Source organism: Urocampus carinirostris, chromosome 2 (genome assembly GCF_059441175.1).
Source record: "Urocampus carinirostris isolate Australia breed hairy pipefish chromosome 2, RoL_Ucar_1.0, whole genome shotgun sequence".
Classification (NCBI taxonomy): domain Eukaryota; kingdom Metazoa; phylum Chordata; class Actinopteri; order Syngnathiformes; family Syngnathidae; genus Urocampus; species Urocampus carinirostris.
In genome coordinates, this window is record NC_142350.1 from 70,293,075 (window position 1) to 70,319,456 (window position 26,382).

The 26,382-nt window shown below is 40.5% G+C and overlaps 1 protein-coding gene and 1 long non-coding RNA gene across 4 annotated transcripts in view; one reads left to right on the top strand and one right to left on the bottom strand.

Moving 5' to 3' along the window:
* The window catches only part of LOC148373165 (uncharacterized), a 129,470-nt gene that overhangs the window by 88,920 nt on the left and 14,168 nt on the right, over positions 1-26,382 (bottom strand). For all 3 annotated transcript variants that reach the window (XR_015849595.1, XR_015849593.1, XR_015849594.1), the window contains exon 2: positions 4,995-5,084. This is a non-coding gene — a long non-coding RNA (uncharacterized LOC148373165). The remainder of the gene's footprint in view (positions 1-4,994; positions 5,085-26,382) is intronic.
* Positions 5,024-26,382, top strand: part of LOC148373167 (soluble guanylate cyclase 88E-like) — a 31,399-nt gene continuing 10,040 nt past the window's right edge. The window contains exons 1-12 of the mRNA XM_088327681.1: positions 5,024-5,488; positions 8,134-8,266; positions 13,261-13,435; positions 16,911-17,002; positions 17,140-17,397; positions 17,473-17,617; positions 20,835-20,960; positions 21,022-21,142; positions 21,221-21,350; positions 21,440-21,586; positions 22,673-22,819; positions 22,905-23,061. Of these exons, the coding sequence (XP_088183807.1) occupies positions 5,361-5,488; positions 8,134-8,266; positions 13,261-13,435; positions 16,911-17,002; positions 17,140-17,397; positions 17,473-17,617; positions 20,835-20,960; positions 21,022-21,142; positions 21,221-21,350; positions 21,440-21,586; positions 22,673-22,819; positions 22,905-23,061 (1,759 nt within the window). The 5' untranslated portion in view covers positions 5,024-5,360. The remainder of the gene's footprint in view (positions 5,489-8,133; positions 8,267-13,260; positions 13,436-16,910; positions 17,003-17,139; positions 17,398-17,472; positions 17,618-20,834; positions 20,961-21,021; positions 21,143-21,220; positions 21,351-21,439; positions 21,587-22,672; positions 22,820-22,904; positions 23,062-26,382) is intronic.

Genomic DNA, 26,382 nt, shown 5'->3' on the forward strand with positions numbered 1-26,382 from the left:
TTGACAAATGTCACATCACACATAGTGACTCAGTTAAAAATTTGGGTGTCATATTTGACCCTGATCTATCCTTTGAAACGCATGTAAAGAAAATGACTAGAACCGCTTTCTTCCATCTTCGTAACATTGCTAAAATTCGTTCTATACTGTCTCAGTCGGATGCGGAAATTATAATTCATGCGTTTGTTACCTCCCGTCTCGATGACTGTAATGCACTACTCTCTGGTCTCCCGAAGTCTAGAATCAAGTCTCTTCAGCTGGTACAAAATGCGGCAGCGAGGCTTTTAACAAGGACAAAAAAGTACGATCACATCACTCCAATTTTGGCTAACCTGCATTGGCTCCCTGTTAGCCCAAGATGCGATTTTAAGGTTCTCCTATTATTATACAAAATCATACATGGACTTTCCCCCTCATATCTTTCAGATCTGATCTCCCCCTATGTCCCGGCCCGAAGCCTTCGTTCCGAGAGCGCCGGTCTTCTGGTGATCCCAAGAGCCAAGAAGTGTTCCGCTGGTTTGAGAGCGTTCTCCATCCGGGCACCGGTGCTGTGGAATGCTCTTCCCCCTGAGATCCAATCTGCAACCTCAGTGGAAATGTTTAAATCTAAGCTTAAAACTCACTTTTACTCTATAGCATACGAATAACCTAAACCTCTTATATGTAATAACTGTGAAGCCCTTAGAGACTAATTGTGATTAAGGGCTATACAAATAAAAATGACTTGACTTGACTACTCTAGGTCTGGCCTACTGCCACGGCTAGGCTAAGTAACAAGCTACCCCTGCATCTCAATAATGCCAGATCTATTACTCATGAAACGGATGACCTGGAGCTACAACTTGTGGGACACCGCAACATTTGTGACTCTTGTATTTTAATCAAGGAGGTCAAATCGGGGCTACGCAATGCTAGCGTGCAGCTAACCAACCGCTATCTAAATCTCTTAATTGCACACGAGAAGGCCTCTCCTTCCGTTTTACATATGACTGTGTTCTGTGTTTTTATTTGTAGATCCATAGTTTTGTTAGAATGATATACTCTCAGTCGGTAATAACTCTTGGTAAGATTGACAATTAGGGGTCTTTATAGTGGGGCATAGCAACTTTGCGAATTGTCACTTTCCCAGGGGGCTCTGGGTCCCATTAACCTCTATAACCAAGGGACTAAAGTAGTCTAAGATATTGTTCATACTTTGAATAAGTGGTGCAGATAATGAATGGAAGATATCGTTCAATATGAAGTTGAACGATCAATTTAGGGGGATTACAATGAGATTGTTTTGGTACCCCAACAACTACTTCAACCAACTAGTCACATTTGATATAAAATGTTCCGTTTGAAGCCACACAGTGTACGCTTAAAATGATTTATGTATTTTTGATTTGAGGTTCTTAAAAGCAGGGTGCGGGTGAAAAAGTCATGATTGCAGCCTTAAATTAAGCCAGAATATGGCAGAAAAGTAACATGATTTGCGTGAACTTTTTAGACGCGCTTGATAGAACTCTTCTTTTTTCACGTCTTTGGGGGGGTTGTTCCGCCTGGAACAGGGCCGATAAAAATAAGATAAAAGCAGCTAGCCGCAATGGAAAATAGAGCATAAGGGCTTTTTGAACTCCGTTGGATATCGCTAAAACTCACAGTACTTAATAGAGAAAATATTCAACTTTGAACTTTTTAAGGACATCTCAAACTACGCACCCCCCTTAATGTAAATATAATGGGGAGAAAAGTGTACTCCAAAGCCATTCAATTCATATTTAATGAAATATGCACTTTGAATGAACATTTAATATTTAATTGAGGCCATGAACCTTAAAGACTGCAGTTAACATTCCCCACTTAGAAGCTGAAGATAGAACACATACAATTTGAATTGCAAAGGCAGTGGTTACAATTTGAATTCATTTGTGTTAAAAGAAAAAATATACTTTTATTTATCCGTCTTCATCATCTGGTTAAGGTACCCTTCAGCCACGAATGTACTCAAGCAGTTAGTCAGTAGACAACTGGATTATTCGCGCAGTTTTTTACTGATTGTTGCAAATAATTCGAATTTTGGACATGTTCAAAATGTATTATTAAACTAACCATGCTATTAATACCAATATTTTTGTAACTGTACCTCAGTCACCAGATTAGTTTGATGAATGTATATTGAAAGGACAGTGTGAATTATTTGACCACTAGTCTTCGCTGCACTGTGTAGTACAAAAAAAAAAGTATGGCAAGGCACAGATTAACCACGTGAGGAAATAGACCAGTGGGAGGTTCTTCTATAATGATAGGGATGGCAGCAGGAAGGATTTTCATAGTTTTTAGCCAGCCATCTTAACTTTAAGTCAGAACGCTCTGCACATGACCAGTACAGTTCCGTGAAAAAGTATTTTCCCCCTTCCTATGTTATGCTTTTTTTGCATATTTAGCATTCAAAAATTTTTCATATCATCAAACCATTTTTGATGTCACACAAGACATACGAAATGCAGTTTTTGTCAGGACCAGAACGGAGACAGGACCCACTAATGTAGCGTTTCTCACAAGTTTTATTGGGAAAAAGGGAAAGGATTGCACACACGATCCGGAGATCGCTGGTCGAGGGGAGCAGGTTGTTCAGCCGCGGAAGTGGTATTTCTGTGGCGAGCGATGGCAGTGTCAAGAGCGGAAAAAAACAGGTCAGTAGCCGGGACAGGGGAGCAAAAATCGTGGTGGAGATCAGAAGTGGGTCGAAGCCGGGAAACCGACAGGAGCCAGAACAGGAGAGAGTCAGGGCCTAAAGCTTGCCTAGTATACACTGAAGTTTGCAGACGGACTGACAACCGGTGACAGAAAGACGGAGGTTTAAAAAGTGACAGGGAGCCAATCAGCGTCCAAGGCAGTTGGCTCCAAAGGAGTGGGCACAGATGCCTTGCATCAGTAATCATGACAGAGTTGAAAGGTTGATTCCATTCATTAAGGCACAAAAAAATCTAGGCCTATCTGGCCCTATGTAAAAAAATAATTGCCCTTCATTGTTAAATCAAAGTAACTGTGAATCGCCGCAATTTGGGAAAGTTCAATTCCACAGGTCACACCTAAATTAACCAGTATTGAATCAAGGTAAGTCAAGTCACATTTATTCATATAGCCCTTAATCACAAAAATGTTTTAAAGGACTGCACAGGATTACAATGACACAAATACCTGATCTTAAACCAACATGCGGGCAAGGAACAACTCAAAACCTCAGTGTGAGGAAAAAGAGAAACCTTGAGAAAGGACCTCACAAGTGGTAATCCCCCTTCCAGGATGACCAGGGTGAATCACAATTAGCATTACTATACACAAGCATAGTAAACACGAGGTAACATGTTGAAAATTTGTCCGGAAAGTACATGACAGCAGCGACGCCCCCAGCCTGTAAACTAGTCCAGAAAGCCTTTGACGGCCACGACGCAGTTTCCCATCTCTGCCAGCTGGTCCATGTAGGCGTTCACATGCTTCATGTCAAACGCTGGTTTGCTGACTTATCTCCAAATCGTCCTTCTCCTTCGTATCACCACCAGGCAGGCAGGCGGAAAAAGACAGGACAATACAGAATATGAGGTGGGCATCAATCATAAGCTTTGGAATAGAAGTGTGTCTTGAGCCTCGATTTAAAAACATCTATTGAGGTTGCAGATCTTGTCTCCGGAGGCAGGGCATTCCATAACTCCGGGGCCTCAAGAAATCACTTAAATGAAATTTAATGTAAGACGAAGTGAAGTAGGCTACAAAATCTCAAGAACAGATTTGACATGCCATGAGCCAGAGAAATTCAAAAAGATATTAGAAAATAGAATCTATCAATCTGGAAAAGTTCACAAATCCATTCCCAAGGCTGTAAGGCTCCAGCGAACCGCTGTCAGAGCTATTATCCACAAATGGAGATGACTGGGAACAGTGGCAAACCTTCCTAGGAGCAGTCGACCAACTATGATTACTCCAAGAGTGTTACAACGGCTCATCCAGGAGGTTACAAATGAACCTCGTAAAACACCAAAGGAACTGCAGACTTTGTTGGCCTTAGTTAAGGTCAGTGTTCATGACTCCGCTTTAAAAAAGACATTGGCCCAAAAAACGGTATCCATGCGAAAATGTCCAAGCGAAAACCACAGCGGCCACGAAGAAACACGAGTCATATCACATTTGCTAAAAAGCATCTTGATTATCCTCAACACTTTGAGAAACATTCAGTGGACTGATGAGTCAAAATTCGAAGGTGTGCAGCCTGTTACATATGGCGTAAAAATGGCACAGCATTCGAAAAAAAAAAGCATGATTCCAACAGTAAAGCATGGTGGTGACAGTCTGATGGTCTGGGTCTGCTTTGCTGTCTCAGGACAAGGACAACTGACTATATTTGACGGAATAACGAATTCTGGCATTTTCCAGGAGAACACACCAAGCAAGTCGAGCTATGAACGGCTCAAAAACTAAACAAAATGGAAGGTTCTGAAGGCCGTTTCAAAGTCTGAACTTAAATCCAATTGAGGTGCTGTGATGTGAACTTAAACAGGCAGTTAGAAAACCCTCCAATATGGTTTGTTTTCAAAGAAGAGCGGGCCAAAATTTCTCCACATTGTTATGAAAAAGTCATTAGCAATTAGCATAAACGTTTGATTTCCTTTAGTCGCTATTAGGTGCAGGGGGCAATTACTTTTTCTCATAAGAGAAGATAGTTTGAATCGTTTTTGTGCCTCAGAAAATGGAATCTACAGTTTAAAACGGCATTTTGTATTCCCTTGAGTTGTCCCTGTTTGATATCAAAAACGGTTTGATGATCTGAAACTTTTGTGAGCGATAAATATGCAAAAAAACATAGAATTTAGGGAGGGGGAGTATACATTTTTACGGCACTGTAGAGGTTTTGTTTGCCAGCTGACACAAACACACGTCACTTAATCTATTTCGGGCCCTCTCAAATGTTGAGCTCAGTGAAGTGTGTGCGTGTGTTGATGGATATGAGAAGGTACCTGTCAGGTGCAGGTGGTCTCTGCGAGCGGTGTTCCTCCCCGAAGTTTAGCCTCACAACCGCAAAGCGCAGTCCACACAGGGCAGAACCTCTACGAGTAGGAAGACTTTTATCAGTCGTCTCGTTTTTGCATCCGTTTTTGACCCCCCCGCGCCTACAAATGGACCGTTTTTAAACCCCTGCCTGCGATTTTTGTGAGATTGAGGAACACATAGGAGATCTCGATCTCCTCCCGGCGTTTTTGAGGACCACCTTCCGACCCTCGGTGTTCTCACCGGACCCAACGCACAATCTTAGTTCTCCCCTCAGCAGAGAGATTCAGCCCGAAAGCGATACGGAGGTCCCAAGCGCCACCAGCGCCGCCAAGATGTACGGTCTGTACCTCGAAGCGGTCAACGACTACATCAATGAGTCCTACGGCGAGGACGTCTGGAGGCTGATTGAGAACAGAGCCGAGATACCGCACCTCAAGTTTGTCAGGCATCAGATGTACAAGTAAGGTTGTTTGTTGTTGACTATGTTCTGTGTATTTTCCCTAAATGCAACATCAATTGTATCCTGGTCATCAATAGCAAGGCGGCCCCCTTCTCGAAGCTACTCAAATTTCCTCATGCTGATGTTTTTCCTTGCCCGCATTCTGGTTTGAGATCAAGGGATTTTGTCATTGTGGCCTGTGCAGATCTTTGAGGTATTTAGTGATTAAGGGTGTCACAGATAAATGCGACCTAACTTGACTTGTGAGGATTGGACTACACGAATGATTCATTGTGTGTGTTTGTGGCAAAAAAAAACATCAACGAATAATTAACAAAAGAAAAAAAACATTGCACAATCAACTGTAAAATACAAAACTATAGTACATAGATGAGCCAAAAAGGAGTAGGCTGAAACTGAAGTTTTTAAGCGCCTACCTTTATAACAGTTCGTCTTGCATACAAAAACAAGGAAAAGAAAAAAGGAAAAAATAGCAAAACACAAAAAGAATTGACTATGGCCAACCCAAATGCCCAAACACCCACACAAGTTAAGCACCTCGACACCCAAGTTGGTCATGCTTTCGTCCCTTCAAGGTCAGGGTGACAACACACTCTTCTGTTCAACAGCAGGGCCCGACAGCTTTCACTGGTTTACCCCTGCCACATCATACAGGTGCCCAGTCCATCCCTTAGAACGCGTCCAAACATCCCACTATCCTTTCACAACACCTCTCCATTCATTCCTATCACCAACAAGAGTTCTAGCTTTCACTAGATTTAGACCTCTTTCCTGCAGTGCACTCATAACACCATCCATCCATGTCAATCGCGGCCTTCCACTTACTTCTGCTCTGTAGATCCTCTTCAACATTCACTCCTCATCCATCCTCACCGTGTGTCCAGACCAACCAAGTGGATGGATGAGGAGGGAATGTTGAAGGATCTACAGAGCAGAAGTGAATGGGAATCGGAAATCCAAACAGCAAAACCAAAATCATATTTAAATTAAATTTAAATATCAGTACTGCTGCCTTTGTAATTGCTGCTATGACAGGATGCCCCAGTTTTTCTACAATGGTTATTGTAACGCAGAACTTATGAGCTAAAGTTAGGGCCCGTGTCAACTAAACCATTTTGGTGCTCTGACCAAAGTTTCTAATTGCTTGCAATGGCAGTGTCGCATTTTCAACGCTCTGTTGAAAGTGCCAGCAGTGCAATGAGGCGGTTGGCAGGGTTTCTGCACTAAACCTTTTTTTCTGGTCACCAAGAGTTGAAAAATGTTCAACTTGAGGAAACGCGAAGCTTTTCAATGTCACATTTTACCCAGCCATCAAATCACAGTGCAGCCGGGGTGGAACAAACAACGCAACTACCGAATAGAATATGTGCGTTAGCATAGGGGAGGGGGTAACTGAACCACACTATATGGCGATTGCATATTATCTAAAAGTTATTTTTGATAACTACACGCACATATATATATATATATATATATATATATATACATACATATATTCTGATGAATCATGTATTTGTGGATGTCAACAGTACATGTGTAAATATTTTTAAACCTAATCTCTCCCCATATACAGTAGGTGTTGGGTAATATGATGTGATAAGTAACTTACATTTTCAGTTGCAGAAAATTCTTCCAAATACCACTTGGCAACGCTACCTATATGGCCGATAATAAATGTCAATAATTGATACACAGGGTTGGGTAGGGTTACTTTAATTTGATTACTTTCAATTACTTTTGGATTACTCCAATACCAAATATGCTAATACACGACAAAAGAAACTAAATCTGAATAAAATGACTCCATTTTGTGCGAATTTTGGGGAGTAACGTTATACATGCAATGGCAAAAATGATGTTGGCAAGCTGTTTGGATTGATTTTCATTTTGTTTTTGTCGCATTTGATGTTCGTTTTGCCGGAGATCAAAGATATCAAAGCCAGGAGAGAAAGCTTACCACGTGTTGTGAGTCATCATTTTATTCATATTTAGTTTCTTTTGTCTTCTATTAGCATATTTGGTATTGGAGTAATCCAAAAGTAATTGAAAGTAATCCAGTTGAAGTAACCCTACCCAACCCTGTTGATACATAACCCTTTTACTGGTACACATTTCATAGTGCCCTGATTAGGTGTAGCATGCACCGACTCAATGATGTTTCATAGGACAATGCCATACAAACTAATACCAGGTGCCGTTCATCATGAGGAAATGAAATGAACTGCATTTATATAGCGCTTTTCAAGTCAAGACTTCCCAAAACAGTGTGCTTCACATTTCCCAATAGCGGCCGTGCAGCCATGTAAGGCGCTAACCTGCTTATTGGGGGCATTAGGGGTTCAGCGTCTTACCCAAGGACACTTCGACATGTAACACGGAGGAGCCGGGATTCAAACTGCGATCTCTTGATCCCAAGACGAGCGCTCTACCTCCTGAGCCACTGCCGCCCAATGGCAAAGCAAAGTCACCAGAGAGCAGTGTTGGTGACATCTTTAAGCAGACTTGTTGTAAAATATGGCAAAAATTCTATTCTTCACCCAAAATCCAAGCACTTTTCAATCCTTGAAAACACAAGATTAAAATTCATGGATTTTAAGCACCCCGCAACAATTGACATGACAAAGTAACTCGTCTTTCCCCTTCAGTGACAACCTGATCCTGCGTCTTGCCAAGGCGGCGGGCGAAGTTTTGGGAAAGACCCACGACGAGCTGATGTACGCTTTTGGGGTCTACATGGTCAAGCGGATCGGAAATTACGGCTACGAGCGCATCCTCAAGGTAACGAGAACGTCCGTTCGATGGGTGGGATTGATTAGCCTTCGCTTGGGACCGTTTCCATTAAATTCCCGACCGGTGAGCCGTGACCGCTTGTCCGGCTTGCCCAGGGAAATTGTCCAATTTCGATTAATTGCCCTCAATTTGATTTGCTTTCAAATCAAATTGCTGGCCATGTGCTGTGTAAGGCAAAATGATTACGTCTACTTACAATGGATAGCAGAAAGGTACATAATTAATGTGCATGTCAAGGTTTTCAAGGGTGGGGTTTCCCCCCCCCCCTGCAATGTAAAGGATATGCTTTGGCTCCATAAAATATTGTAGTGCACTGTATTTCACATTTTCAATTGTGTATACACATTAGGGCTGCACAGTTTGGAGAAAACATGTGTTTTTTTTGTTCTTGTCGAGTTTTTCCTTGCCCGCACGTCAGTTTCAGATCAGGGGATGGTGTATAGGTGGGCTTTGCAGTCCTTTGAGACATTTTGTGATTTAGGGCATCACAAACAAATGTGACTTGACCTGACTTGTCCAATTGCAATTTTTAGACCTGTATTGCAATCTCAATGTAATTTTCGATTTTAAAAGTACTTTTTCTATGCTAGTTTTGTTTTTGGGAAGAACTTAAACCTAGTGATGTGCAAACTTACCTCGAGAAGACTTAATTACCAACTGAGAGTATACGACTGTTACAAAATAACTATAAATCTACAAATATTAGCACACAACACAGAATTGGAATTGAATGGATGGTTTTATAGTCATGATCTAAAAGTACATCAAAATTAAAGGGCTTCTCCTTTCAGACTAAAAAAGCAATTTAGAAAGCAGCTGGCTAGCTGTGCACTATCATTGGGTGTCCTCCATTTGAGCGAAATCTCCACAAACATTAAAATAAGAGTCCCAATTGTAGAGGTTTCTCACGAGGTATGGCTCCAGGTCATATATTTGCGTTGCTGAGATAAAGGCTCGGCAGGGGTAGCTTGAGAGGGTCATTAGCATAGCCATAGCAGTAGGCCGGACCTGCAGGCCTGTTTCTCTCCCGATGCTGCTGCAGTCACACCAGGCTAAAACGGTCATGCACACAATGCCAACTTTGCCTCGCCTTAATTGGCTATGGCCATTAAAACATGTCTCTGATTGGCCAGCACTATTAAACTGTGACCATTCTTGTTGGCCAAACACTCCATCAGTCAAATGAAAAACTTGAAATAGAAATCCTTGAAAAAAACGCAGTGTCTTGCGATGACACATTCGCACTACGTCACATCAGATATCAATTCGTTCAAACAAACGTTCAAACAAGGGGTTCTAAAGTTCGGGGGTCCATCGACTGTCGGGGTTCTATAGGCTGAAAATAAAATAAGGCAACGTAAATAGCAACTATCTCAATATTACACCACTTTTTATTCACGGTACCAGAGAGGAATGTTAGAGAATGGAGAAACCAAGTCACCCTGAAAGATATATGTGAAATCAAAAAAGAAAACAAAAGGGAAACAACTCTGGTGTGTCTGATGTGGATTGGGACTTTGAAGGACATGAAATAGATCCATTGTGAATGTTATGTTCACGGTTGTCAAGAAATGATTTGAATCATAACCACATGTATTCAACGAGGCCTGCAACAATGAATCGATGAAAGTGATTAAAAGCGTTCGAAAATAACCTCATGGATTTGTCGTGTTGCGGGATTTACGGGCCACTTAGCACGTTGAATCGATGCAGATAAATGCTTTGGATCTCATTGTGACGTTGAAGGGTCGTAGTCGATGTTCCCTCTAAGCTTTTGAGCAATCACAAAAAGTCTCTGAACGTCACGTGGGAGTGTGGCAACCAAATCATCCGAAAAAATGTCCAAAACCAGAGATCAAATAAAGTTTGTTGAGTTTCCGGCAATGATAAATTATTTTTACACATGTTAATGAATTGGCTAATGTACTATTTGGAAAGGTTGCACGGCCCACGAATGTGTTGTTTTTAAAAGAACAAGAGATTTCCGTTTTTTTCCTTTTTCTTTTTTTCTTTTTCAATTTTTTGTCTAGCTTTTTCTTTGCTTTATATTCTCCCCTTTTTAAGTCCATCCATCCATTATCTGCACCGCTTATCCTCAGTAGGGTCGCGGGGTGCTGGAGCCTATCCCAGCCATCTTTGGGCAGTGGGCAGGGGACACGCTGAACTGGTTGCCAGCTAGTCGCAGGGCACACAGGGACAGACAATTCGCTCGGTCATTCACACCTAGGGACAATCTACCTGAAATGCTTGTCTTTGGAATGTGGGAGGAAACCAGAGAAACCCACGCAAGCACGGGGAGAACATGCAAACCTCGCACAGGAAGGTTGGTAGCTGGATTTGAACCCATGACCTCAGAACTGTGCCGCACACACGCTAACCACTGCCCCGCCGTGCTGCCCCTTTTTAAGTCATTTTGTGAATAATGTTACATGATAAATCATAATTTAAGGATGAAAGCAACAACAATCCAAAGAGTCTTCTAAAAAAAGATTAAACATTGCGCTGCAACATTGACGTAGTCAAGAAGGTAAGACTGCAGGGGACAATTAGAGTAAACCACAATTGTCTCTCTATATTTTAATATCTTAGTGATGGAAAAAAAATACATTAATTAACTACCACGGCCCCCATCACCATGATGTCTTGCGCAATACGTCAAGCTCTAGTACACTCTTGCTTTCATTTACTCAATCTCGTGCAAACACAGACTTCAAAATACCGCACTTAAAACACCGCAGTTGTTTTTGCCTGCATGCACTGTAATTCATGCCAAACTTGCTAGTGAATTTTTTTCGCTATTTCGAGCTCTGATTTTAATACACAGGATAGCTTTTCTTGTGTGCTGAGGTCTGGGCAGTGCGCAATTGCGCACGCGCAAAACTAGTAAATGTTGGTTGTAGTACCACTATTTTCTGACAGATCGCGCCTTGAGAACATGTTTATGAAAGTGTCTTACAATTTTTTCTACATTTTGCTTTTTAAATGAACATTGCATCATTACAAACGTAAGTCAACAACTCAGAACTTTTTGTTTACAAGGTACCACTAAGGCATGTAACAGTCAAACACTACAAAGTTAAGTTAAAGTTACAATTTTCAAGGGAACAAGTAGTTCTGCAGATTTAAAAAGAAAAAATATTAGATTATTATTTTTTTAATATGAAAAGTAAAAAGAAAATTAATAAAATAATAAAATAATAAGTGTATTATATATAATTGGCACAAAGGGAATGTATCATATTCAAAGATTTAACCCCAAAAAATAATTATTTGACAACATTTTAAAAGTAGGTTCACATTTTGAATATATTTGGCAGATTAAAAAAAATACATACTATGGAAATGATTGGTAAGCCTAAATGTAAGAAAAACTCAGACAAAGTTTTATGCTGATTTTCAATCAATAACTTGGGGTGCCGGTTTTACACAAATATGGTATTTCAAGTCAAGTCATGTTTATTTGTGACGCCCTTAATCACAAAGAGAACACAGATTATTGCGAACCACAGACTATGATGACACCATCCCCTGATCTACAACCTACATAAGGGCAAGGAAAAACTCAAAAACCTCAAAATGAGGAAAATGAAGAAACCTTAAGAAGGGACCGCACATGAGCTAATCCCCAGGATGACAAGGCTGCAACGGATGTATAGGTCATTCATAAGCTATAGAATAGAAGTCTGTTTTAAGCCTGGATTTAAACAGTTCCACCGAGGTTGCAGATCGAATCTCAGGGGGAAGAACACACTTTTTAAGCCCTGACCCATTTTAACGTCTGTACTTGTTTTGCAGGGAGAAAAAAAAAAAAAAACCTTTAAGGGCCATTTTTTTCTTCTTCTTTTGCAGTGTTTATAAGTGGGACTCTAGTTTTGCATTGATATTATATTTTAAAACCTATTTCATAATTTCAAGTAACGTATTTTCCAAATTATAGGTCACTGTTTTTTTTTCATAGTTTGGTCAAGTGTGCAACCTATTCTCCAGTGAAGCTTACAAGCAAAATTATCATTTCATTGAGTTTGAAATTTTTATTACCGGTACTTTGCATCGTTTCACGTTATTTTCACAATGAACCACAAGTGGCCGCTCTAGGCCTGTGTTGATCGTTTTAACCTTGCCCTGTTGTAGGTTGGACATTTTTCAAAGTGCAAAGACGACGCAAAAGGGCTTACCGTCTTCCTCCCGAGTTAGAGTTGTTTACTGGTAAAATTGGCACAGAGGGTAAAGATTTCATGGGATTTAGTCATTTGGACAGAAACTGATACTTTGGCAAGCTTGCTCTTTATACTAAAGTTATCGAAATGACTTAATATGTCAATACTGGCCTGTACACGTATTATACCATGTTCTCTATCCATCCATTCATCCATTATCTGTACCGCTTATCCTCAGTAGGGTCGCGGGGGGTGCTGGAGCCCATCCCAGCCATCTCCGGGCAGTGGGCAGGGGGCCAGTCGCAGGGCACACAGAGACAGACAATTCGCTCGCTCATTCACACCTAGGGACAATTTGGACCGGCCAATTCACCTTTTTGGAATGTGGGAGGATACCGAAGTGCCCGGAGGAAACCCACGCAAGCACGGGGAGAACATGCAAACTCCGCACAGGAAGGTTGGTAGCTGGATTTGAACCCATGAGCTCAGAACTGTGCCGCACACGCGCTAACCACCGCGCCGCCGTGCTGCCATGTTCTCTATTTTTATCTAGAATAGCCTTTCCATACGACAGCTACGTTTTTGGTGCTGGGATATAACAAATAAATTTCCTATACTCCCGAGTGTGACTTATACATGGTTTTTCCTTCTTAATGATGCATTTTTTGGGGGTTTGGGCGACTCATACCCGGAAAGACTTATCGTCTGGAAAAAAGGCTACCCCTTGAAATGCCTTTCAGTACCCCGTTCAAGACCCACTAAGATACTAAATCAGACGGCTCCACGAACATTTCAACATTGAAAAGTTGCGTTGTTTTGTCGTAGGTTCTGGGTCGTAATGTGCGTGACTTCATCAACGAGTTGGACAACCTCCATGAGTATTTCCGCTTCTCCTTCCCCAAAGTCCAGCCACCCAGTTTTTGCGTGGAAGAAGAGTGCGAGACCAGCCTAACACTCCACTACCGGAGCACCCGCAAAGGATTCACGCAATTCGTAAAAGGTGAAATGCGTCCTTAGAAAAGTCATGATTTGTTCACCGAAGATTAGAGCACATTTTCTTGACTCACAACTCAGGTATAAATGTTTATAATTACAATTAGCTACATGTTTTGTCTGAGTCTATTTAAACCCCATTTCTAATATTTACATCCTCTTAACTCATTCAGTGCCATAACGTACAAATACTTTCTCAGAAGCTCTGTTCCTGAGTGCCAAGACTTAAAATTAGACTTAATTCAAACTATTATAAAGGGTTTGGCCCAGCTCATCGGTAAGTATCAAGGATCTGGAAATGATATCAGTATGAGAAATCACCACGAGATGGCAGCAATGGCTTTGATCAGGTCTTGGTCAACACTTAGTCCCAAGTTGTTTTGCTTTATAGACCATATTACACTGTATGGCGGGGTGTAGGCATTGGCCTATATGCCAAGTATGCACAGTGTGGTAATAAATGTGAAGATAAAACTACGAACTGCCAATGCTTGAAAGCTTTATTCCTTTAAAAAAAAAAAAAAAAAAAAAAGATGACAAAGCACCTTCCTTATTGTCAAGACGGAGAGGGATGACGTTTCGTGCACCTCCGCGATCGCCATGATGCCTCGAATCATGTGATCACGTCACCGGAAACATCAGAGGCTGAAAAGTTCTTTCCATGCATAAATTTAGTGTTCTTGCAATAAAATGTTATTTGGCAAGCAAAGTGCCCTTGTGTTTATGGAAAGCATTGCTTAGATATTGGCGGTATCACAAATACATATATATATATTTTTTTTTTAAAAGAAAGCACTGTGGTAAAAGTTCTGTTCAAAATGCACTATTTTACAAGTTTTCAAGAAACTTAGCAATGTTTACCTTTTCTTGTTTACTACATAATGTTAAAAGGTAGAAGCATACCGGTACTCGTTTTCTAATGATAGATAGAATAGAATAGAATAGAATATACAATATATAAGATGAGGGTTCAAGTTTTCTTTAAAAGTGTCCTATGCCCGTGTAGCTACAGGGCTGTTTTCTCTAGGCTTTTAAAATGAGTGAAACATCTGGCACTGAAAGAGTTAATAAAATACTACTAATAATAATAATAAGATAAAGTAGTAGTAACATAATATGTTATTGAAGGAATGCATATTAAACTGGTGGTCCTGTGCCATAATCAGTAAAAAAGTAGTTATTTTGCATTGTCGGAACGCCCTAAGTACAGAGACCCTTCACTACTTTGCGCTTCAGTTATCACTGGTTCACCCCATTGCAGAAAAGTAAAAAAATATATATTTCATAAGCGATACATTGCTCTCTTTTTGGCTCGCTTTCTCAGTTAAAATTCCTACTAGGTTTCAATTTGCTCTCTCTCTCATTCGATACAGTATGTCACTAAAGTAAGACCACCCCTCCCATTTCTGCAGAGATTTCATTATAATGTTTAATTGAACAAGACAGAAGAAAAATCGCTTTCACACAATGAAAGGTAGTCTGTGTAGAGCTTATATAGCAGTGTAAATTCATTATCCCCTCAAACTCTCAAAATATAGCCATTAGTGGCTAAACTCATGGTAACAAAAGTGAGTACAACCTAAACAGTGTTTATTTGAGCTGTGAAAAGTGATGGATCCCGGGGACTCGCATGCTCAAAAATCTATGGGTCCTAACAGAGATCTATGGCTCCCCAAAATTTTAAATCGGCGACAAATATATAATAAACATCTATATATTCATTCAGTTTTAATCATCACAAGTTATTGGTGATACAAATCATTCAGATTTTTCAGTTCACAATATTGTACACTATACAAAATAATATTGATGAAATATTGATATATTCAAGCAGTTTTAATCATCACAGCTAATTGGTAATACAAATCAGTTATCGCTTCAGATTTTTCAGTTCATATATTCTTTGTGGTTTGCCGTCACGCCACAGTTGTAATGCCTTCTCAAGGTCCAATCCATTATCATCCTCCTCATAGCGTCACCAGGAATAAAATTAAGTCAATTTTGGCAGAAAAGTCCTTAACTTGCTTAGGAGTATTATTTTATTTTCTTTCGTCGAATCGTTCGCTTCAACACACGTGTTTTCCCAGCCTCTCGTGTTTTCCTTCCGATCTTCCGAAGAATTTGTCCGCCGTTTTTTCGTGCCGGAATTATTGCCGTTGTTATCACTTTTGGCATTATATTTCGACTTATTAGTGACACTGAAGAGATTTTACCTTAAATCGACGACAACCACAACAACAATGACGTCATCTCGAAGCAACGAAATCTCGTTTGCCGAGATCGGCGTGCGGACGAAAACTCTAACCGCGAGACCAAAACAACAATGGCGGATCTGCCTGACCAAAAGTTTGGAGTGCGGTAAATCTTTGTTAAAAATTCAAGTTTTCAGGTAATAATGACAATTTGGTGTCGAAAAAGTTGCGTCCCGGCGACGCACGTTGATTTGACACTATGCGTCCCCAGGAGTTCAAAATGTTGTGTGGCTAATATGATTTTGCAGAACCACCTTATTCCTCCTGCCCTGAATTTCCCCAGAACCAAACAAATTGCCACTAGAATGCTCATCCATTCCATGTGACTGAGCTGGGGGGTATTCGAGATCTTGTGCTTCACCTTCTGCCCCAAATATGTTCTATTGGGTTTAGTTCTGGAAACATGCAGGGCCAGTGCGTCCCATTTACCATTAGCCTCTTTAGAAAAGCTTCGGTCATCTTAGAAGTGTATTTGTGGGTCATTGTCAGGCTGGAACATTGCCCTGAGACCCAGTATTTCCCAGTACATGCTCGAATTCATGATTTCCTCAATAAAATGCAACTCCCAAACTACAGTCGCACTCATGCAGCCCCAAACCATGACATTCCAAACACCATGCTTGACTTTAGGCACGATACAAACATGTTTGTACTCCTCACATGGTTGCCGCCACACATGCTTCACACCATCTGAGCCAAATCCATTCATCTTTGTGTCATCAGACCAGAGATTTTTTACCAGTAAGCCATGGCCTTTCTTGACAGACTAATTTTCATTTTGTCAAAGAGATGTTTCTTCAGAGACATTCTATTAAAATTAGAATGAAACCTCTGTAGCAATGTGTACTCGCTTTTGTGACATACTGGAAGTCCGCCGTAAAGAAGGGGAAAAAAGGATAGTGCAACACTACTTCGCAGATTGTCACTCTTAGCTTGTGGTCCTGGTCCCCATTACCCGTGATAACCAAAAGAATCTCTGTACTCACCGCTTTCGACTGAATGTTTCATTGCATTTAGAGTAGGACGGAAAATGCTATCAGCAAAGGTAGGACACCTCTGAACGTCGTAAGGAATTCCAGAACACAAGCAATGTCCTCAAGACTAGGCAGAGAGCATGGTCACATCTTAACTCCATGCTAGGCGTACTAGAACAATATGATCTGGAGTCCGTTTCTTATCAGGAGTTACAGACTCCAAATTATGTGTTGACTTCATTGCCGCTCCTTGCAGGCCAGCTCTCCCAGGTGGGGCGTCAGTTTTACAACACAGACATTGAAGTAGAGATCTTATCGAAGGAGGAGACAGAGAAGATGACTTATGTGGTACGTAAATTCTCCACGGCATGTGATCAACATCACCCAACGAAATAAGAGAATGGCACGGGGCACTCTATGATAAGAGAGAAATTGACGATATGCTCGTGTTTTCCGGACGATGACAAGGGTTGTTATCCTGTCAGGTTTATAAGATGAACTTTGACAACGCGGCATTCAAGCACCGCATGCCGCAGCAAAAGACGGCGCCGAGCTATGAGAAGCTTCCCATGAAGCGAGGTATCTTTTTTGACATGTTCCCCTTCAGCGTTATCTTCCGCCGCGACATGACCATGTACCGCATTGGCGACGGCCTCAAAGAGGTCTTCTCTGACCTCCAGGGCAAGAAGGTGAACGAGGAGTTCACCCTGGTCAGGCCCATGCTGGAGTTCAGTTGGGACAACGTGAGTATCGGGACCTAATCCCGTTGTTGGTGTCCTTTTGCTGCTCGGTAACGTGTACCAATCCTTCCCCATCAGATCTATACCCACCTGAATAATGTATTTGAGCTGCTCTCTAAAGCAGTGGTGGAGAGCAAACAAAAAGTTAACATTCCCAAACTCAACAAAGAAGAACCTGAAGAGAAGGAGGAAAGTGAGAAAGCCAAGAGGGAGGAGGAAAGAGGTAAAAAAGCCAAGAGTATGTATAGGTTCAGTGTTTCCCATAGAATTTTGTGAGACCCCGTTGGCTGGAGAGTCAAGGGGGCTCCAGGGGCTCTGTTATACGCCGTACACAACTTAAAACGATCAACAGACCTTTAAAATATGGGGAAAATGTATAATTTGACAGGTATGTTACTGTAACGTGCAGCCCATTAGTGACGGAAATTCCGGTTCTTTTTGGAGACCAGTCTCTTCAGATTTCCTGGTTGCTTTAACCGCTATAATACAATTATCGTAAATTCCGGACTATAGAGCGCACCTGATTATAAGCCGCACCCACCACGTTTTAAGAGGAAAACCGATTTTGTACATACACAAGCAGCACCTGTATATAAGCCGCATGCGCTCACATTAAAAAAATGTAACCCAAACACAAAATTAACCCAAACCCGACTTCAAGTCCCGCAATTAAAACTAAATGTCCTTCATTAACGTCCACAGTCCAATAATCACAGCCGGCAAAATGAACGAAAAATGATACCGGTGCTTAAGGTTTGATGCAGACCCGCAGAGTCCGGGTCCCGTTGAAAGTAATCCAAGAAAAAAAGTGTATATTTCCAAAGGTAAGGGTGGGAAAAATATATCAGATGAACACATTTACTCACACAACTCTTTTTTCTTTAACCAACTTTTTACCCCCTCTTCTTTCCTTGTCTGTCCCTCACCTTTAGCGGTCCCCACTTAAACTCGGCACCCCGTGTTTGTTCCGCCCCTCATTTTTTCGTCTACCCGTGCAAAACATATCAGAGTAAGTGTCTAAAAAAATACAAATAAATACATTACAAAAATATACAGTTGCAAATACATATTATACATGGGTTACACATATTTACAAAGAAAGACGGTACACAGAGAGAGTTTTCAAAGCTTTAATGATAATAATATAACTTTGACAGGGCAGTTAATGGTAGCAACACTAGAGCGCCGCTGGCGGCCGTTAGAAAAATGACAAAAATTGGCCGCATCACTGAATAAGGCGCAGGGTTGAAAGTTAGGGAAAAAAGTAGCGGCTTATAGTCCGGAATTTACGGTACTAATGTAACATTATGCATGAAACGAACAAATAAAACATGTATTACATTACTATAATATACTAGCCTTTATTTTTTTCAATCTATGGGTGAACTTTTAATGAAATACTTTTCATGCTAAGCAACTTTAAAGTCAATTAACTCAGAATACCTGAAAAACAAATTGCACAACACAAATAAAAATGAGAAGTATTAACTATTTAGTGCAAGAAAAAAAGGTTTAATAACATGAGGTGGGAGTTGGCTTGAGTCAAGGACACATTCACCAAATATTCATTCCACCTCACTCTTCCCAACCCGACACCGAACATAAAGCCCACAGGGCAACAAGTTGTGAGTTGCTGTGCCGCGCAACAACCCACCTACATAAAAAAGGGAATCACGGCTAATGCTAACAAGTAGCCCAGACAAATGAAATGACCTGAAACTACCGGTGCACAATGCAACAGCGATCAAACAGGTCTGCCGAGGGTATGAATAGAAAGAAACGTTATGAAAGCGATGAAGAAACACTCACAGATAATAGTCTTAGAAATCACAAAGAGTGCCGACACCCCAGAAACCAAAAAAACCTCAAAAAGGTTTCAGTTAAAGCCAGCAAAAGCATAGCAAATATGAATGGATTAAATAGGGCAATGAGTCAAAAGTTTGATAGGTTATTGCCACAGAAAATGAAAGCTTGGGTCATGAGTTCCTTTATGTTATTGTACTTTTGCTTATTTGATAAAGTAACTCGAACATGATAAACCGCTAGATGTAAATATCAAGGGGGGAAGTATGACTATTACCCCAATACATTGATTTTCTTATTGAATTAAAAATAATTCTTCTTTACTAATTTTAGCTTTTATTGGAAGTATTTTTTCATGAGTAAAACTGGTTAAACATGCACCAAATTTTGCAAAGGGTACGTATTTAATGTATTTTTCTACTTTGTTAAATAAGTTTAAATTGATTAAATGTAGAAAAATAATATTTAGTTCATCCTAGTGGTACAAAAAACATTCATCCAGTAAAAAAAAAACCAACACATTTAATTGAATATAGGGAATAAATACATAAACTATCATTCCAATATTATTTTATACAAGAAATCATAGGTCGAGAAATGTGTTTTTTCTGTTTTTACAAAGTGGAATCTCCACTTGGGTCGCCCCCATGTTTGTCTGGCATCTTGCTTCTATGCTGTGCTCTTGGCACAGGTTTCTGTTCGCATTGGACAGTACAATGCCATCTATGGGTTAAAATTTACACACTAAGGCTTTGAATGATTTTTTTTACTTCAATTCTTGTGTAGAATAAGAAAAGGTAAATGTGAAAATTATTATAATTACTTGCTTATGAAGTTACATTATATTGCTAAAAAAAAATCTAATTTAAAAACAAGAAAATAGGAAAAAACAATTAAAAATATTAGAAAGTAAAACCGAAATATATTTAAAGAGACACTGTCTTACATTCGACCACAACGTGTCACTGTATTGTGGTGAATGCTAAAAAACACAAGGAATTATAAATATTACGTCCCAAACTGACCAGTAAATTATACTACTTCGAACTATAAATTTGAACAATATCAGAACATTTTAAAGCGACAGTGTGTATTATTTGACCTAGTGTCATGTAACGTAACTGAAAAAAAACAAGTGCTCAAAAGCACAATGAAGATGGCAAACTAAGGAGACTCGTAAATAGCTTAATACTTGAAAAGACAGTGAGGAATATTTAGTGCCTCCTAGTGGCACAAAACAGTTTCAGTAGAATAAAAACATTGATTTGAATGTCAGGCAACAATACATGAACCATGAACATCATACCAATGTTAATCATAGGTCGAGAAATTTGTATTTCTTTTACACTCTGGGATCTCCACTTAAGTCAGCGCCATGTTTGTCTGGCATCCTGCTGCTACTCTTTGAGACAATACAATGGGTTTTTATGGGAAGTTTGATTGATGCTACTTTTTAAAATATAATAAAATCTTTACCATTTTAGAACCACTGGACTTAAATCCTTTATTCCATTGCGACACCTCAGCAAATACTACAAAACTGAACCAGGATACTCATTACAAACAACAATTTGGAAGCTGCCGTGAATATTTTTCTTCTATCTGACCTTCTGACAGAGTGTTTGTGGTTCGTGTAGAACAAAAGTCTGAAGAGATGAAAGGCTCGGATCAGGAATATAACAGCAGCTCCTTGGCTCAGTACAATAGCGCCGCCAACTCTGGAGGCGAGGATATCGAGCTGCTGGCCTTCCAGACTGTTACAGGTAACTAAATGGAAAGAGGCACATCATGGTGATGGATTTAGTCAATTGGAGTTCCTCTCAGGCAAATGCAGTGAGACGATCTTTGAGGACATGCGAGAGCCTCCCAAAAAGCCTCTCCACCTCAAGGGCCAGATGAAGTATGTTCCCCAGTGGGACTCACTTATCTTCCTGGGCACGCCCATGTAAGCACACCACTTAACACTTGGGTCTACACTCCCCATTCTGAGGCGATCTCCAACCATTATGTTCTCTCTCTGCAGTATCGAGACAGTCGAGGACATGATCAAGATGGGCGTTTACGTCAACGACCTGAACTTGCACGACTCTAGCAGAGAACTGATTCTGGCCGGGACTCAGCAGTCGGCCGAGCTGCAGCTGGCTCTGGATCAGGTGAGGAATAAGGCTAAAATCTAGGTGGATCGTCATGATTTCAGACCAGTGCAATGTGTTTCACAGATAATTATGTCATGTTCTTGTAGGAGCAACAAAAGTATGCGCAGCTGCAGGAGATTATCAAGAAGCTGGACGAAGAGAAAAAAAGAGGAGACTCCTTGCTGTACGCCATGATTCCTAAAGCTGTGGCCGATCGTCTAAGGAAGGGAATCACCGCCCTGGAGACGTGCCAGGTACGACGAGACACCAGGGAACATAAGACACGGGCAAACCTCGACAGTCTTGAGTTGTGGTTGATGACCACTATGTCTTGTTACTTTTGTGTTCTTGTCTCTCGACTCAAACCAAATGACATTGGCAGATTTGAATCTATAGAATGACGGAGAAGCTTTTTCATAGCTTTGTTCATGTCAACACACTAGATGAGTGAAAACAAGCGCTGGAGCAAAGCAGTTCTGTCGAGGTTTTTATCACAATTAATAAAAACACAACAGCAAAAGATGATTATATTCTGAGCCTGTGAGTACCGAAGGAATTGTGTCCTTCACAAAAACAAAATGGCTGACCGGTGTGGTATAGGAACTGGGTGCCGCTTGAAAGAACGAAGCATTAATGATCTAGTGGAAAATTCACCAACATCTGTCTACACCCAAAATCCAGTGCTGATTTTTTTCCAGGCAGTTTGAAAAGTAATGGAACCATTTAGCAAGCAAAAACGGCCTCATTGCAACCAAAAACAATCCTTTTTTTCCTTAATCCCTAACATTCTGCTTTGACAGCTAACCTGAATATTGTCCAATGAGTAAATAGTGTTGAATTCACTGAGATTATCAAAGTATTGCAATGTTTCAATGTCAAAGATGACAAATTAAAATTTGTTTATTGCTTCAGTACCAATTATCCTGTGCAGTGTGCAAAAGTGTTTTTTTAAGGTATTGAGTTTTTCCTTGCCCTCATGTAGGTTTTAGATCAGAGGATCCTTTAATAATAGTCTGCAGTCCGTAATAGTCTGTGGTCCTTGCAGCCCTTTGAGACTTCTTGAGATAAAGGGCCAAACAGGTATCACTTGGAACATCGAAGTGATGTGTAAAGATTGAATGATTAAGGTATCAAGTGAACAAATGAAGACGTATATGAGTAAATAATTAAAATAATGACGTGATGATTAAAATGAATAACATGTCATACACTCATGATTACATATGCAGTGACACATTTCAGTATTCTCACAAAAAACATCAAGAGTTTTCCTCGCCATTTGAAGTGTCAAGATAATTAAGACCTTCTTCTTAGGACATGACTTTTGCCGGTATTCCCAGGTCTTCCCTGACGTAACCATCCTGTTTAGCGATGTTGTCAAGTTCAACGAGATCTGCATCCACATCACTCCCATGCAAGTGGTGGACATGCTCAATGAGATTTACATCGTCTTTGACACACTCAGTGAGAAGCATAACGTCTACAAGGTGTGCTCCTTAAGCCGTCAATCAACCAATCTGTACCATAAGAGTGCTAATGAATCTCAAGACGATCCGATATACATGGTTGCAGGTAGAGACTATTCGTGATGCCTACATGGTGGTGGCGGGTGTACCCAACAAGACCACGTTCCACGCGCATCACATCTGCGACATGGCCCTTGACATGTTGAGCTCCATTGACCACCTGAAAGACCCGTCCACTGGGGACAACATCCAGATCCGAGTGGGTGAGTGAAACCATTGGAGTGTTTTCTTCTTGTTGCAAGTCATCGCTGTCAGGTACAAACTATCTAAGCCCCCAAATTGTTGGATTTGTCCAAAAATGTATACCGTTTGTATTCAGTGTGTCTTTTAAAACATTTTAACTATTGTGAAGATTAATTTAAATACACAAATTCACAGTAACTTCAATGCTTTAACTGTGAGAGCAATATAGGCAGTGTTCATTTGAGCTGTGAAAAGTGATGGGTCCCTGGGACGAGCATGCTTAAAAATCTATGGGTCCCAACAGAGATCTATGGCTCCCCAAAATTTTGTGTTATCGAGGTTGAAATTGTAAATCGGCGACAGGCGACAAACATATAATATAGATCTATATATTTATTCAGTTTTAATCATCAAATTGGTGTTGGTAATATACCGATTAAAGGGATAACCACGAACCCGTCTTTTTTTTTAATTTTCTCCTTATATACTTCCTTTTTTTTCTTAACTTCTTTATACAACATAATTCGTAATATCAATCATCAAAGCAGGTGAGCCGTTGGAGAGCCGGCTCTTTTTAATGAGTTGAGCCAGAAAAGCCGGTTCTCTAAAATAAGACGGACTTCCTTTCACGACACAACAAGATCTCGTTGGCCGAGATCGGCGTGCGGACGAAAACTCGGACCGCGAGACCAAAACGACAATGGCGGATCTGCATGACGAAAAGTTTGGAGTGCGGTAAATATTTGTTGAAAAAAGTAATGGGGTAATAATGACGATTTTGTGGCAAAAAGGTTGGGTCCCGGGGATGCACGTTGATTTGAGACGATGCGTCCCCAGCAAAAATGATGCATCTAGGACGCAGGGACGCGGGCAAACGAGAACACTGTATAAGAGAAATTACTTTTCTCCCTATGTTTAACAACGGGGTAGTGAGACGTTTAAAACAAGGGCTGGAGATATGCAGTTCCATTGAGCTTTGTAATTTTGGGCACAAATAAGGCATGGAACAAAGCTTTTTGATTCATGAGTGTGCATTCAGAATGGTTGACAATAACTTTTATACTAGGAGGGTGGGCTATGAGGAAAAACAAAACTTTATAGGAAGTGGAAAAGTCCCGAACTACTCACCAGCCCTCTGCCTACACTGGGTTTGCCAATGTCTGATAAAACTCAAGGCCTTCTCCTGACTAGAAACTTAAAACACCACTTGAAACAATATGGACTAAAGAACAAACTGAATGAAAGGATATATCAAGAAGTGAATACTTAACCCCTCAACATTACAGACTGTTGAGAGGCAAATGCGTGTCTTAATGTTACCAGTCAGTGAAATATGTCATGCCACATATCACTGGAGAGCTCAAACTCTTTCAAAATGTACTCATTACAGAAACATTACAATCAGTCTGAAACAAGACAGCCGAAAAGGAGAAAGCCGGCATAGCTTGCCAATAATTTGCTCTGATAGTCAGCGAGTGACCGATTCTCCGAAAAAAATGGTCTTCTGACATTCACCACAGTCCAGTGGATCATACTAGAAAAATATTTACTCCAATGCACATGATAAAGCCAAAAGATGGGGAAAAAAAATCAGTGTAAAAGTATGTCTGCATCTTTTTAGGGTCCTTGTTGTAATCTGATCGTTTCGCCCCTTAATTCAGATTTCAAAGAAAACTCGCACAATTATAGTCTATATTATTTCAAGTGGTGTTTTTCTATATGGCCGTTAGGTTCTGACCTTTTGATAGACACCAGTCTTGACCAGTTGCAAGCTTTTAATCACTGTTTTTAGGCTATACATGCCTGTATTGAAAAAAGAAAAAGAAAAATCTACTTTGGGTTCAAAAAATTTCAGACAATAGTGACTGATTCAACTGATGATTGACACACTGGTTAGCCAAAACATTTCCCAACATAAGTATATTTACAATGTGTTTTGAAATTAGACCCAAAAATAAATGGCGTAATGTAACTAGAGATCCCTTTTTACACGTATCACGTATCACACGCATGTGTGCACAGTGATTGACTTCTACAAAGAGAAGTCAAACATTTACAACCCGTTCACAATGTCTAAACATTGGCCAAAGTAAAATACACAAAGATAAGATTTAAGGGATGTGAACTGCTCGTCTCCAAATGGCCACTTTTGGAAGCTCCTTGACATACATTTAGAAAAGTGTTAAATACCAATGTTTAGTTTTTCAAATTGTGATCAGGGTTGGGTAGGGTTACTTTAACTTGATTACTTTCAATTACTTTTGGATGACTCCAATACCAAATATGCTAATAAAAGACAAAAGAAACTAAATATGAATAAAATGATGACTCACAACACATGGTAAGCTTTCTCTCCTGGCTTTGATCTCTTTGATCTTCGGCAAAACGAACATAAAATGTGACAGAAACAAATGAAAATAAATCCAAACAGCTTGCCCACATCATTTTTGCCGTTCCATGTATTCCGTTACTCCCCAAGCCTGCACAAAATTTTCATATTTAATTTCTTGTCTTTTATTAGCATATTTGGTATTGGAGTCATCCAAAAGTAATTGAAAGTAATCCAGTTAAAGTAACCCTACCCAACCCTGATTGTCTCATCTCATCTCATCTCATCAGCTGCACCGCTTATCCTCAGTAGGGTCACGGGGGGGATCCCAGCAATCATCGGGCAGTGGGCAGGGGACACCCTGAACTGGTTGCCAGCCAATCGCAGGGCACACGGGGACAGACAACTCACTCGCTCAGTCACACCTAGGGACAATTTGGATTGGCCAATTCACCTGAAATGCATGTCTTTGGAATGTGGAAGGAAACCGGAGTGCCCGGAGGAAACCCACGCAAGCACGGGGAGAACATACAAACTCCGCACAGTAAGGCCGGGAGCTGGATTCTAACCCACGCAGGAGGTTCCCACGACCTCAGAACTGTGCCGCAGACACGCTAACCACTGCGCCGCCGTGCTGCCCGCATATCAATTTGTGGCTCTGAAAAACATGACTCACAAACACTGGTTGGCCAATACATTTCCCAACATAAGTGCATGCATATTTACGATGTTTTCAAATCAGACCCAAAAATAAATGGCATAATGTAACTAGAAATCCCTTTTTGTGCACAGTGATTGACATCTACAATGTCCAAACATTGGCCAAAGTAAAATACACAAAGATAAGATTTAAGGGACGTGAACTGCTCGTCTCCAAATGGCCAATTTTAGAAGCGCCTTGACATACCTTTAGAAAAATACCGATGTTTAGTTTCTCAGATTGAGGTAAACTTTAAACCGGGACCAGGTAAGGCTTCGTGCTTTTGCTCCATGTTAGTAGCACTTGCAGTGA